This window comes from Penicillium atrosanguineum (assembly GCF_028827265.1).
Source record: "Penicillium atrosanguineum strain IBT 20685 chromosome Unknown utg000003l_segment0_segment0, whole genome shotgun sequence".
In the NCBI taxonomy this organism is placed as follows: Eukaryota; Fungi; Ascomycota; class Eurotiomycetes; order Eurotiales; family Aspergillaceae; genus Penicillium; species Penicillium atrosanguineum.
The window spans coordinates 370,190-383,306 of record NW_026623135.1 but is presented as its reverse complement, the minus strand read 5'-3'; the positions used below and the strand labels follow the sequence as shown (position 1 = coordinate 383,306).

General features: G+C 50.9%; 5 protein-coding genes across 5 annotated transcripts; 3 read left to right on the top strand and 2 right to left on the bottom strand.

The window, feature by feature from the left end:
* Nucleotides 1-294: 294 nt before the first annotated feature.
* On the top strand, nucleotides 295-2,677 carry N7443_003552 (anaphase promoting complex subunit CDC16; the record flags this gene model as incomplete). The annotated part of the gene is made up of 2 exons (XM_056883608.1): nucleotides 295-391; nucleotides 447-2,677. The coding sequence occupies 2 exons, from the start codon at nucleotides 295-297 to the stop codon at nucleotides 2,675-2,677; spliced, it is 2,328 nt and encodes a 775-aa protein (XP_056741886.1).
* A 1,149-nt stretch (nucleotides 2,678-3,826) lies between these two features.
* Nucleotides 3,827-5,269, top strand: N7443_003551 (uncharacterized protein; the record flags this gene model as incomplete). Its single annotated transcript, XM_056883607.1, has 1 exon — nucleotides 3,827-5,269. The coding sequence occupies one exon, from the start codon at nucleotides 3,827-3,829 to the stop codon at nucleotides 5,267-5,269; it is 1,443 nt and encodes a 480-aa protein (XP_056741885.1).
* Nucleotides 5,270-6,547: 1,278 nt separating this feature from the next.
* Nucleotides 6,548-8,562, top strand: N7443_003550 (putative MFS drug efflux transporter; the record flags this gene model as incomplete). Its single annotated transcript, XM_056883606.1, has 9 exons — nucleotides 6,548-6,640; nucleotides 6,695-6,864; nucleotides 6,913-7,051; nucleotides 7,101-7,191; nucleotides 7,243-7,273; nucleotides 7,323-7,749; nucleotides 7,799-8,000; nucleotides 8,050-8,474; nucleotides 8,524-8,562. The coding sequence occupies 9 exons, from the start codon at nucleotides 6,548-6,550 to the stop codon at nucleotides 8,560-8,562; spliced, it is 1,617 nt and encodes a 538-aa protein (XP_056741884.1).
* Nucleotides 8,563-8,715: 153 nt separating this feature from the next.
* N7443_003549 (DUF4149 domain-containing protein) lies at nucleotides 8,716-9,371 on the bottom strand (the record flags this gene model as incomplete). The annotated part of the gene is made up of 3 exons (XM_056883605.1): nucleotides 8,716-8,879; nucleotides 8,962-9,232; nucleotides 9,288-9,371. The coding sequence occupies 3 exons, from the start codon at nucleotides 9,369-9,371 to the stop codon at nucleotides 8,716-8,718; spliced, it is 519 nt and encodes a 172-aa protein (XP_056741883.1).
* A 713-nt stretch (nucleotides 9,372-10,084) lies between these two features.
* N7443_003548 (amidohydrolase family protein) lies at nucleotides 10,085-11,137 on the bottom strand (the record flags this gene model as incomplete). Its single annotated transcript, XM_056883604.1, has 2 exons — nucleotides 10,085-10,857; nucleotides 10,930-11,137. The coding sequence occupies 2 exons, from the start codon at nucleotides 11,135-11,137 to the stop codon at nucleotides 10,085-10,087; spliced, it is 981 nt and encodes a 326-aa protein (XP_056741882.1).
* Nucleotides 11,138-13,117: the final 1,980 nt, after the last annotated feature.

Sequence of the window (13,117 nt, the reverse complement as noted above, 5' to 3'; positions counted from 1 at the left end):
GTCTCTACGGAAGTCGCGTAGCTGAAGGCGTCTCGAGGGGTGACTGCGTCAAGTAGCTTCGTTGGTCGATTCATGGAATATTTATGCACGCTGGGTACTTTTTCAACGCATCCTGTCTACTCGAGTTGGGTAACGTCTATATACTGTGTACGTGCACGGGCCACTGTTTGTCCACAATTCGCGACCCGCTCTGATGCGAGCTGCACCGCGGCTTTTGACTGGCAAATTCTCCGAGGCACTGAGCTCATGCCCTCTCATTATCCTCCCCAGCTCTGACACGTCCGAACTGTGGCGATGGAAAAGTATCTGCGTTCCTGGCGGCAGGACGCGCTGAATCGCGGCCAGCATGATTCCGCCATCTACATTGGAGACAAGGTGCTGGCACTGACCAGTAAGTTTCTCGTCGCGTTGAATTCATTGCAGCAGGGCTGACAAGGACTCTACAGATAGCGACTCAGATGCCTTTTGGCTCGCTCAAGTTCACTTTTCGAATAATAACTTCACACGCGCGTTAGCCTTGTTGTCCCGCAAAGATCTTGTGTCTCGAAGCACCGCCTGTCGTTACCTTGCAGCCCACTGCTACATCAAACAGAACCAATTCGAGCAGGCCCTGTCAATACTCGGCGAACACAACCCTACGGACCTGGTGCGTAATACCAATAGTCGGCGGAAGATACAGCACCTCGACGGCCAAAACCATGTTACGCTGCGGAATGGGAAGAGCGCGCGCAACGAGCGAGGTGGAGAGCGAGGTGGAGAGCGAGGAGGGGAGCGAGGAGGGGAGGATCGCGAGCGAGATGATGCCAATAATGTTCGGTTCGAGGCCGCCATGTGCTATTTGAGAGGTCTCTGCTTTGCGAAGCAGAATGCGTTTGACCGGGCCCGCGACTGCTACAAAGACGCGGTGCGAATCGACGTGCAATGCTTCGAGGCATTCGATCAGCTTATGAAGAACTCCTTGATGTCGCCGACAGAGGAGCTTGAGTTCCTCGAATCCCTAGACTTCGACTCTGTTTCCTCTCCCGACCCCACCATTTCCCAGGAAGCAGCACACTTCACCAAAATGCTCTATACGACCCGGCTGTCCAAATACTCGTCGCCCGCCATTTTATCGGATGCGACTGAGACACTGTCCACACACTACAATCTCTCAGAAAACCCAGACATACTTTTGTCGCGTGCAGAGGCATTCTACACCCAGTGTCGCTTCGCCGAAGCCCTGGAACTAACCTCCTCCATCCTCTCTACCTCCCAGTCGGGTGAATTGACGACAACGAGCAATTCCAGCATGCCCGCGAACAGTAATATTGGCCATGCTCCCGCGGTCTATCCGCTCCATCTGGCCTGTTTATATGAGACCGGAGCTACCAATGCGCTTTTCTTGCTTTCCCACATGCTTGCAGATCACGCCCCCGAAGAACCCTACACCTACTTGGCCATCGGTGTCTATTACCTCGCCGTGTCGAAGATTGCTGAAGCCAGGCGGTTTTTCTCTAAGGCATCCTTACTTGATTCCCATTCGGCACCAGCATGGATTGGATTCGCCCATACCTTTGCTGCTGAGGGGGAGCATGATCAAGCTATCGCAGCTTACAGTACGGCTGCGCGACTTTTTCAAGGTAGTCATCTGCCGCAGCTCTTCTTGGGCATGCAGCATCTGGCACTGAATAACATGTCACTCGCCCATGAGTATCTGTGTGCTGCGTATGCCATGTCGACTGGATCTGTACCGGGCTCTACTCCTAATCTTCCTTCGAATCTCGCAGCTGCACCGCTTGGTGGAGATCCCCTCGTTTTGAACGAGCTTGGTGTAGTATTCTACCATCAAAACAACTTGGGCGCAGCTGTGGAGTTGTTCCGACAAGCCCTGGCGTTGGCTACTTCTCTTCACTGTGAGCCTGGCGCATGGGTCGCTACTCGTGCGAATCTCGGGCATGCATTGCGACGCTTGGGCCGTCTGCATGAAGCTCTCCGCGAATTCGACGAGTGCCTTCGTGTGGGCGCGGGTGGAACCAGCATGGGGTACTCGCCCTTCTTGGGCGGTGGGGCGGGTGGCTCCTCGGCTGTTGCCACGGCATCGGGCGTTGGTGGCTACGAAGATCGCGGTCTGGTCGGATCGCTGCATACGTCACGGGGACTACTTCTGCTGGAACTCGGTCGCACCACCGAAGCAGTGGCCGCTCTGCACGAGGCTGTTCGAGTACTGGGGGCAAGTGGGGGTGGGGATGCCGCAGGCGGGGCAGGTGTTGCTGGCACGCTCCTTTCCCGGGCACTCGAACTCTGGGCCCTTGAAGGACGCGAGAAAGATCGTAAATGGATGGCAGAGGGAGCCCGATCGCAAAGTCGGAGTTCAAATCGATCCCGTGAGGTTCGGGGTAAAGAACGGCACATGCAGGATGAGAGCTCCCGGCGCCGCGCACGTCCAGAGCCTTATCCTGAGGAATGGACCGACGAAGTGACACATACAGCTACGCCAGATGCGGCAGATACCGAAATCGCCGAAGAGAATGTTGCATCTGTTCTCGATGAAGAAGCTGACGGACTCCTCCGCCGGGCTTTGGGTCGCGTACGTCCCGGTCGACAGCGCCGGTCAGCTATGCCGGCCACTCCTGACACGGAGATGAATGATACACCGGCACGCAGTCGCAGGCATCACCGGAGCCAGTCCCGACAGTGAGCTTTCACATTGCATTCCAGGCGTTATGGAGGATAAACGAAGCGATTCAAGGGGCATCGGCGGAGCAGATTCATGTTTACTATACCAGGCATTTTCACCTAAAAGACTTATGGAAGTTCCGAATTGGGGAGGCTCGCACATCTCGAGCCAGTGCTCTTTCACCATTTCCTTATCTTGCGCTCTTATGTATAGACAGTATAGACGGCTGCCAATCTGCCAATCTGTCAATCTGTCAATCTGTCAATCTGTCAATCTGTCAATCTGGCAGGGGACTCACGTGACCTGCACATCGGCACGGATCCATGGATTGTCAACGGTGTGGCTTATCGAGAAAAAGCCCCCCTGGGGAGCCGAAGGCAGCAGAATTAGAAGTCAAATTTAAATTTAAATTCAAATTCAAATTCAAAATAGAATGAGATTCGAATTCTGTTAGATTCGAATTCGAATCGGCCCCGATAACCCTTCTCTTGTGCCAACCTTCCCGGACTCCTAAATTTGTCTTTCCTCTCTCTGGTTCTTGATTTAGGGGCTGCCGAGCGCCACTACCGCTGTGGATTGCCACTAATCGTGCTGGGCCTTATTTTAGCCTACACCCATGGCTCAACGTGCATGAAACCATACGTAGGCTTGACACTGATAGCAAAAAAACCTAAGAATGAGTGGCCCCTTTGGCCCCCTCGTGTTGGGGTGTGATTACGCGGGGGCCTTTAATGGAGTGGCTATGAAGGCCTTTGCGTGGGGCAACGAGGCTATATTCTTGGCTTCCGAGTTTCTTGGCTATGGCGGAGCACTGGAGCCTCGCTAGTATCGGACCCTGAGTGACTACTATCCATGGAACAGGATGCTGCCTTGTCCCCTAGACAGTCGGCCGTGCTCTGAATATACCTCTCCTGGCAAGGGATCGTCCACGCAACCGCATTCGGAGTTCAAACGCGTCCTCGGGGGCTAAGTGGACCGGGACGCAGGCACAGAGTTAAGTAGCCATTGGTGCGGCAATGACGCGACAGGGCCCCACCGTCCTGGGAAAGTGATCTTCACCACCTTGAATTCATTCAGTTCATTCTTCGCCCGAGCTTGATCTCCATTTCACCTTCTCCCCCCACCCCCCCTTTCCCTTCCTCCAACCTCCGAAGAGATGCTCTTACCACCATGACCGCGAAGTATCCCTTACTACGTCCACGACGCGGCCTGTCGATGCTCTGTATCATTGCTTGCCTCTCCTGCAGCGTCATTCTCGCCATCTGGTATGGCATGAACTCCGATCGCGACTACATTCATCCAGTCCTCACACAATTGATTCCCGCGGGCCACTGTGCTTGTCAAACATCCACCACCTTCCAATGCTCTACCTGTCTCTCCTGTCCCGAGACAAGTCTTCAAATACCTTCATCCCCTAGATGGTCCTTCGACTACGCCCGCGACGCTCGCAATGAGGCCCTCGATAGCAGACAGTGCGAAGCTGCCTTCCCAGGTCTGTTTGAAGATGTTGCGCGTGGCCAGAAATACTGGCGCGCACTTCAAGGCCTGGTGACCGAGGACCTCGACGTGATCCACTTACAACCAGGAATGGCGCGCGTCTTCATTTCACAAGGTCATCTGCATGTGGTCGCTGCGCGCGCCAAGGGTGAGGACCACCGACGGAAAATTCTGGGGGTATTGAGCTCGATCCATCGTGCGCTGGCCGCCGACCAAGATCGCGCCGCACGCCGCGACATCGAATTCGTCTTCTCTGTGGAAGATAAAGTGGAGGACGTCACGAATTCGGAATACCCTGTCTGGGTCTTCGCCCGCACCCCAACCGAAGAGGGCGTATGGCTCATGCCAGACTTCAGCTTTTGGGCCTGGGATAACCCTACCAACTATATTGGCCCCTACGACCAGGTGGTCGATCGCATCACAAAATTGGACGTTCCCTGGAACGAGAAAAAACCGCAACTTGTATGGCGCGGCAAGCCAAGCTTTGCGCCGAAGCTGCGTCGCGCATTGATGGAAGCCGCGCGAGATAAACCCTGGGGTGATGTGAAGCAGGTCGAGTGGTCCTCCGGCACCAACGTGCTCAAGATGGAGGACCACTGCCATTACATGTTCATTGCCCACGTCGAAGGTGAGAGACTAGATCAGCGACAAGCTCCTCCTGGATCAGCCACTGACACGTTCTTCGTAGGACGATCATACTCCGCATCCCTCAAATACCGACAAGCTTGTAACTCAGTCATTGTCGCACACAAACTCCAGTACATCCAACATCACCACTATCTCCTCGTCTCCGAAGGCCCGAACCAGAACTACGTCGAAGTCGAGCGCGACTTCAGCGACCTCGGCGACAAGATCGAGCCTCTCGTCCGCGATACCGACGCCGCAGAACGCATCGCCAATAACAACGTCAAAACTTTTCGCGAACGATACCTTACACCAGCAGCCGAAGCATGCTACTGGCGCTCGCTATTTGGCGGCTACAGCAGCGTGTGGAATAGCACGGTGAATCCATGGTCCGACCGAGACCACAAAGAGCGCGGTCTCCGGTATGAGTCCTTCGTGCTGCTGGAAAGTCCGAAAATGTTCGAGTTCAGGGCTGATCGCTCCTTCTTGTGATCTGCATAAACACCAATAGAGTGCCACGACCCTAATATTTACAGCATAATGTTAATATCTTCCCCTGTGCCGCCTGGGCGGGGTTGGGGAAGAGTGATGTCAATCAGCAACAGAGGCGTTCAGCGCAAAAACGTGATACCACAGCGTCGGCTTTTTTCTTTCTTTTTATTATTGGCGTCTTTGGAAGATACAGATACCAGCTTCATACAATGGAGATTTTGAATTGCTTCCAATGTTGGTTCATGAAGGCTTTGTCAGACATGGAGGATGAGATGAGATGGGACAAGGCTTTCTAAGATGAGCCCAAGGCGCCTCGGGAGTGCCTCGGGGGTACCTCGGGGATACATCTAGGCAGATACCTGCACAATAAAACCGCAAACTATACCCATGTCTCAAAAACCCCCGCCTTGTCAGCGGCGAGTTGTCTGATATCTCCAGCGCTCCGAGGTTCCAAAGGTTTCGGCGGTCGAGCGTCTGTTCCAAATCTCCGTGTTCTGAGAAGATAGGCGACTAAAGATATTGTCTCCTAGCTATTACCTGCATTTAGAAAACCCGACAAAAATGGAAAATCTCATATCCCGCTTAGTGGACAAACGTGCATTATCCCAGGATATTCTGCTGTGTAAATTATATACATGGTCAGGCACTTCCAAGTGTTGTAACTGTCTACACTAGGTACCTAACCATGTCGATACTCTACACAGCAGAACAAACAAAGATCCGTCGACTTTATCTCCAGTGAAAAGTAGTAGAAGAATGCCAAATTACCGACAGAGAGGTCCAAATTTGGAACCCAACGACGTACCTCTTCCACCTCCGCGCCCCTAAAGCAGCTCACCATGATTAGAACGGAGAGTAAGGCTGAAGTATATTCGTATGTCAATTCGACATCCATTTTCCAGCAAGCACATCTTAGTCATCGCGACATGAATGAAACAGCAAACGCCTTCGTAATACCAGACCCAACCCAACACCCGTGAACAAGTGAGAAACCATGGAATAGACCAAAGCCTTGGAACATGACAAGACCTTTGAAGAGAGTCCGAAGGGAGTCCTGAAAAACAGAAAGAGAAAAACAAAAACAAAAGAAAAACAGAAGAAAAAAGATTTTGCTCGAAAGGAGTCAGTAATCAAGTATCTCAGCACGGTGGTACAACAGAGATGATATGACACCGAGACCCTTTGACGTTCTTTCCCTCAACTGCTTCCAAGGTTCATAACCGTCCCTGACCGCGTGGCTTCACTTCTTTCTTTCCTCTTTGTTCCCCAAAGCCCAAAATGGATATCGAAAGCAAATACAGTGCTCAGGAGACCATTCAAGATGTGGACTTTGTCCAGGAGGATCTGCAGTCAAAGGTCTCGAAGCCGTTGGTGAGTTGAGTTCATCTCTTTGGCGCGTTTGGTACCTCTGTTGACTTTCCCCAGTGGATTCTCATCGTCCTGACCATCCTTTCTTCAACTTTTCTGTTCTCGCTGGATAATACCATCGTCGCGGATGTGCAGTCTCCCATCGTCGATCGGTTCGGGGAGGTAGGGAAACTGAGTTGGCTGGGTGTTGCCTTTGTGCTTTCTGGCTCCGCTACGATTATCACCTGGTATGGACCATCGGGATGCATTGGGGGGTTTTATTGACATTGCTACAGGGGAAAGCTGTTTGGGATCTTCAGTGCCAAATGGCTGTACCTGACCTCCGTTGTTTGTTTTGAGGCTGGCAGTGCGCTTTGTGGAGCTGCTCCCAGTATGAATGCGTTCATTATTGGCCGTGCTCTTGCGGGGTTGGGGGTTAGTATGGGCATATTCTATAGATTTCTCACAGACTAATGGGTTATAGGGCGCAGGCATGTACCTGGGCTGCATTACTTTGCTATCACTCACCACTTCTGTTCGGCAGCGGCCTAATTACATGGCGCTCACTGGAATTAGTATGTTGTTGCATCCCTTGGAGGCTTGTCAGATACTAACAGATGCTTTAGCTTGGGGATCTGGGACTGTGCTTGGTCCAGTGTATGAGTTCCCCCGTCCCCTTACAGAGCCAATACTGACAGCATGGTAGGGTTGGTGGTGCATTCTCGGAAAACCCACACACGACCTGGCGTTGGGCCTTCTACATCAACCTTTGCATTGGCGGTGCTTTTGCTCCAGTCTACATCTTCTTCCTTCCCCGGGGCGATCCCCAGAAAGGCATGACGCTTAAGCAGAAGCTGCTGCAGATCGACTATCTCGGCATGGTGTTGAACGTCGGTGCGTTCACGGCCTTGATCATGGCAATCAACTTTGGAGGAAATCTCTTCAACTGGGCTGCTGGACAGGAGATTGCACTTTGGGTTGTTGGTGGTGTCTTACTGCTTTTTTTTGTTCTGCAGCAGCGGTTCACCATTGGCACCACGGACACGGAGCGCATTTTTCCTGCTGATTTCCTACGTCAGCCTCTGATGTGGTTGCTCTTTGCGCTTATGTGCTCTGCTTCTACTTGTGTTTTTGTCAGTTATATCCACCTTGATCGCGTTTGAGCTAGCTGACATTCTGCAGATCCCCACCTACTACATTCCCCTGTATTTCCAGTTTGTGAAAGGGGACTCGGCTCTGACTGCAGCAGTGCGGCTGCTTCCCTTTATCTGCCTGATGGTCGTCTCTGGATTCGCGAATGGCGGGCTCATGTCCAAGTTTGGGTACTACACGCCCTGGTACCTGGCTGGTGGAATCCTGACAACCATTGGAGGTGCTTTGATGAGTATGTACATTGTCTCGGTAACGGGACTAACCACTAACACTACGAGCAGGCACCATCGACGAGAACAGCTCGAACAGCCTAGTTTACGGATACTCTATTCTTATCGGAATCGGCGCTGGCATGTTCATCCAAGCAGGCTTCTCAGTAGCGCAAGCCAAGGTCACCCCGTCACGAGAATCGGATGCTTCTTCTTTCATTGCACTGGCACAGAACCTCGGCATTGTCCTCGCATTGGCAATCTCTGGAGCTGTGTTCCAGAACAAGGCACTCGACGAGCTACAGAAGATTCTTCCTAACCTGCCGCGGGATGCACTCCGGGGAGCCATTTCGGGATCGAATGGTGGTATTCTGAAGCAGATCCCGGCGGACACAAAGGTCAAAGTACTCCATGCTGTGGTCGATGCCATGTCTCGCACATACTACCTGGTAGTAGCTGCGGGCGCTTTGACAATCATTGGGTCTCTGTTCATGAAGGTCAGCCTACTCACCAAAAAATACAAGAAAAAGGCTAACATGGAGATAGCACGAGAGAATCTTCATGCAAGCTGCCGTCGCAGCGTGATTTAACCCGAATCATTTTACTCGGCTATCTTGAAGAATAAATATCTCACTGAAACATTGATTAAGAGTGGAGACAAAGTCGCTATGGGGTTTAATCAAAATTGTCTTGTATCGAGCACGCAAGATTATGTAGTTCCGATCCGTTTCATAAGGTCTAGAATCCATTCAGAATGCTAGCAGACAGCGAAAACCCATACCAAACCGTAGCCACAAGCGCAATGGCATTGACATGAATAGACATCGCATGGTTGACTGCAAACCCCCGATTCGCCTGGTGAACTTTGCCTTCGTCCGGATCCGCCGAGTTCTTCTTGTTCTCTGTACACATATCAGCATCACTCACGCCTGTCCTTGATGGAAAAGTCCAAATCAGGTATTTCTCCACGAGTTGAAATCTCACCATGAAGCGACCGTCTAACGAGCGATGCGGTCGTAGTTCTCGGCCCGTAAATGAACCAGTTCAAAGATCCCATCACCAGCACCACACCCAGTGGCACGACGCTCCATACATCCTGGACCAGCGATACGATGCTAAACGGTGGTCGGGTGGCGGCTGTTAGCGCGGCGAGGCCGACTTGGCAGCCGAAGTATACGGGAAAGATGCGTTTGTTTAGGGTGATGAACTCGCGCATTGGGAGGGCTTGGTAGCAAATTTTGGTGTTGACGAAGCTCTGAAGGGTATTAGGACTTGGATTGGAGGTGAGTGGAAGGGATACCTAGGCTTACCTGGTACACTTCTGCCCCGAGCAGGGCGCCGTATGAGAGGAGGTGGTAGGGGAGGAGGTTCCCCATTGTCTTGAGAACGTCCATCTGGCTGAGTAGTGAGTAGTGAGCAGCGAAGCGTGATGGGTGGTCAGCGATCTGTGCCGATTGAGTGCATTCTTGAAAGAGATATGTCAGTGAGTCTGGCCTGGGGAGTCTACTAAAGAGTGAGGTTGCACAAGAGCGAGCCTTGGGTCCCAGTAGTCAGCAAATCCGGCTGCCTACCTGGGCTTGGCGGCTGACGGATATCTTCCCTGCTAAAAATTCCGAGTCTGATTCTAATTCGAGCTGATCGTAGGTTGGCGTGGTTGAAGTGGCTGACCGTTGCGTATATGTCAATTGGTCGCCGTGGTTGGTAGATCGCCGTGGTGCCCTAAGTTCGTGGCGTGATGTTCGGTGTCGCCGACAGCTTGGGAAGAAGACAATGCACCAAGTTGAGTCTGCTTCCAGTAGAACTCGAAAACAGATTACCTCTTGGACACTCACTTTCTTTCCGAGCGCCCCACTCGAAACTACCCCAATTACAGGTTCCGGCATTGGCAGATCTATTTGAGACACTGACCTGGCCGTACCCATTACGGCGCTAGTCTATATTTGATCAAGTCATACTTAATCAGTTCCTATGAAAAGATATATCTCAATTCCAAAACGATTGAGGTAGTTATGTATAATACTGTATTTTACACGACAGTCCTATATAACCCCGAGTTTCCAAAATATGTCATATCATAGGCTTCGCACATAGATCTTTCCCAAAATCTCTAGGCATTCGAGTTGTGATAATTCCCTAACTTGAACAACTTCTTCGCATTCTCTCTTCCAACTTTAGCGTAGTTTTCAGCTCCACCAAGAGCCTCCGATAAGCCCTCCTTGTCATTGTCGTACCAAGACGCACCATCCTGGATCTTCTCGTAGGGCGAATCAACCGAGAACAGGATTCTATCGGCGCCCACGTAGTCACAAACGAACTTGACTGTCTCTGTGGAAAAGTGGCCGCTAGTCGTGAGGTAGATGTTGTTTTTAAAGTAGTAAATGAGATCTTTCTTGCACATGGTATCGCCTCGTGACTCAGCCAGTGGTCTTTCAACATCTCGTAGCCAGTGATTGGTGCGCCAGAAGTCCTGAGGCATCCGCTCGCCCAGATGGCCCACAATCAGTTTTAGATTGGGGTGACGGTCGAATACTCCGTTGGTTATCAACCCCAGAACATGCAGCGACACGTCGATCGCAAATGACTCTGGGGGCCCAATCAGATACCTTCTTTTCTCGTAGAACTGTTTGAAATGGGTCCCCATCGGTGCCGACGGATGAAGGTAAAAAGGAACATCCAACTCGACGCATTTCTTCCAAAATACATCATATTCGGGCTGGTCATAGAACAGATACGTTTCTCCATCTGCTCCCGCATGCTGCCAGTTGTTCACAAGAGCCCCATGGAATCCATACTCTTTCACACAGCGTTCAAGCTCTTGCGCCGCCTGGGCAGGGTCATGCATTGAGAGCGTGGCGAAGGCGCCCATCCGGTCAGGGTATCCTTATATCTCGTTGGCAATCCAGTCATTCGCATCGTGCGCGTGCTTTTCCGCTTTAGCTTTGTCTGCGATACCTTGGCAGCCCGGAACCGTCAATGACCAAATTGTGTATCCGATGCCATGGTGGTTTGATAGATCAAGACGCTCGCCGGTGGGGTGTTTGATTTGGCTCAGATACCTCTCGAGGTCTTTAGGGGCAATATAAAGAGCAGCTTGGTCGCGACTCGAGTCCGCCAGAGTAGGTATTTCGTAGGCTTCTTCAAAGGAGACCTTGCCGAGCATTTTGATAAGTCGTAGTTTTCAACGAGTTGCTTTGTTGGAATGTGAATATTATAGTTAAGGAGCATGATCTGCCTCGAAATGTACACATTTTATAGACTGCTGAGACTTGTTTGCTTGACGTAATGGTCACACTGAAGTCTATGATCATTGCAATGGCATTGAAAACCAGTCTATGCACGATCCATCGGCTATATCCTGAAAAACCATGTGTGGAAACACCGGAAGCCGTTGCCTAGAACCTAAGCCGAACAATCGCCAAGACACATGGAGATACCAACCGATTCAATCCGCGCTTTTCAGACGCGATGTATCGTTAAGCATTAATCGATCATTAATACACTTTTGACCATGAATGTATCGTTCGCTGATCGGCGTTGTGCTCAATAGTATTATGGTCCAATGCGTTTTCTTTCTTGTAGATAGGCGTCTTTACAGTAAGTTTTCTCTGCCATCGCTTCTACTGTCTGCATATTCTTTACCTTTGAGTGACGGCAATCTCACACGTCATCGTTGAGGGCATAGATCTGTAGCTCTAGAGTCTTGGCACAATAAACTCAAAATACCATCTACCGAGTTACTCTTGATATACCCATGTATCTACCCGCTGGAAAGGGAAGGTATATAAGTACACTCGTTAATATTTATCTCTCAAGGACTTCGCGAACAAGATGGGTTGCTACTTTTATTTTGCCTATGTTTGCACTGAAGTATTCACAGCTCACTTTTGCGGGCAAATATCCAACCAGCATAGGACGTACTCTAATAGTGGCCTATTTGGCGGTCTATCTAGCACATTCAAAAAGACCACTATATACACACGGGCCCGTTTAAAGTCTAGTGGACCAGAAAACGGTACGGTTGCGAGCTGATGATTAAAGGACTGACAGACGGTGGCCCGGAAGGCCCGGAAGGCCCGGAAGGCCAATCCCCGCCACCCAAAAGTAGTGCTGATCAAATGTTCTGCTTACATACCACCAAGGGCCTAAGAGAGTGTTGTACACGGGGGCAAGAGAAGCATTACACGTGATTTATATATTGGCGGGTGTTTTGGGTAGGCATCGGCAGCCTTCGAAGGCAAGATGACTGAGCCTAATGCTGACCACGTACCTCATTATCATCCCAAATCGCGCACATTCCCCAGGCAACTACTCCCTCTGACCAATTAACATTCACGCAGTAGGTGGACGTAAATTAAGCCCGACCGCTAGGTCTCCTCCATCCTTTGATTTAAGTTCTTCTTTGAAACATTCCGGGGGAGAAAACGGTAATTTACTCTGACTCAATGAGCAATTACATACCAATACGCTGTGCACCATAGTGCTGCTAAATCCTTTTCGGCAAACAGGATTGTCCAATGCCAGAAACTGTACTTACGGTGATTTTGGATCTACCAGAAGTACAATGGCATGACAAAAGTATTTACATCCCTCTAGACCCCAGCCTAAATTACATAATTTTCTGCAGGTCAAAAGCCTCCATGAGTCTCCATGAAATTGATCTGGTAAAGTGTATACCATGAGACCCAATAATATCCTCCACACGGTTAAGCATAGTCTCAGAGAGATGCTGTAGGTGTCTGATATCAAGCAGATTCTATGCTTCCTGCGCGGTAGCTACCAATATATCCTTGGTGTCGTCGTTATTCCTCATATGTATTAGATGAGGCTGGAGCTCATATATTTTTGCCTGAAGTAACGCCTAGAGATTTTCAAGGTCGTCCGCGGGCATCGCACAGTGTAGCAGTCCATCAGCCCAAGGCCATTGAAAAGTGAAACCGACCGCTCCGCTGCCATCACCAGGGTCAAAATGTCGCACGCATGTCTCCCGGACAAAGGAATCCAGTTTTCGATCTTGTCCACATGGCATTCGCAAGGTTTTGCCAACATCAAGTCGCCTCCAGGGCTTCCCGGCTGGGACATAGCAGAAACTGGCTAGGACATGGGTGCATGTAAATATTGAGACTCTTGGACATAGCGCTGA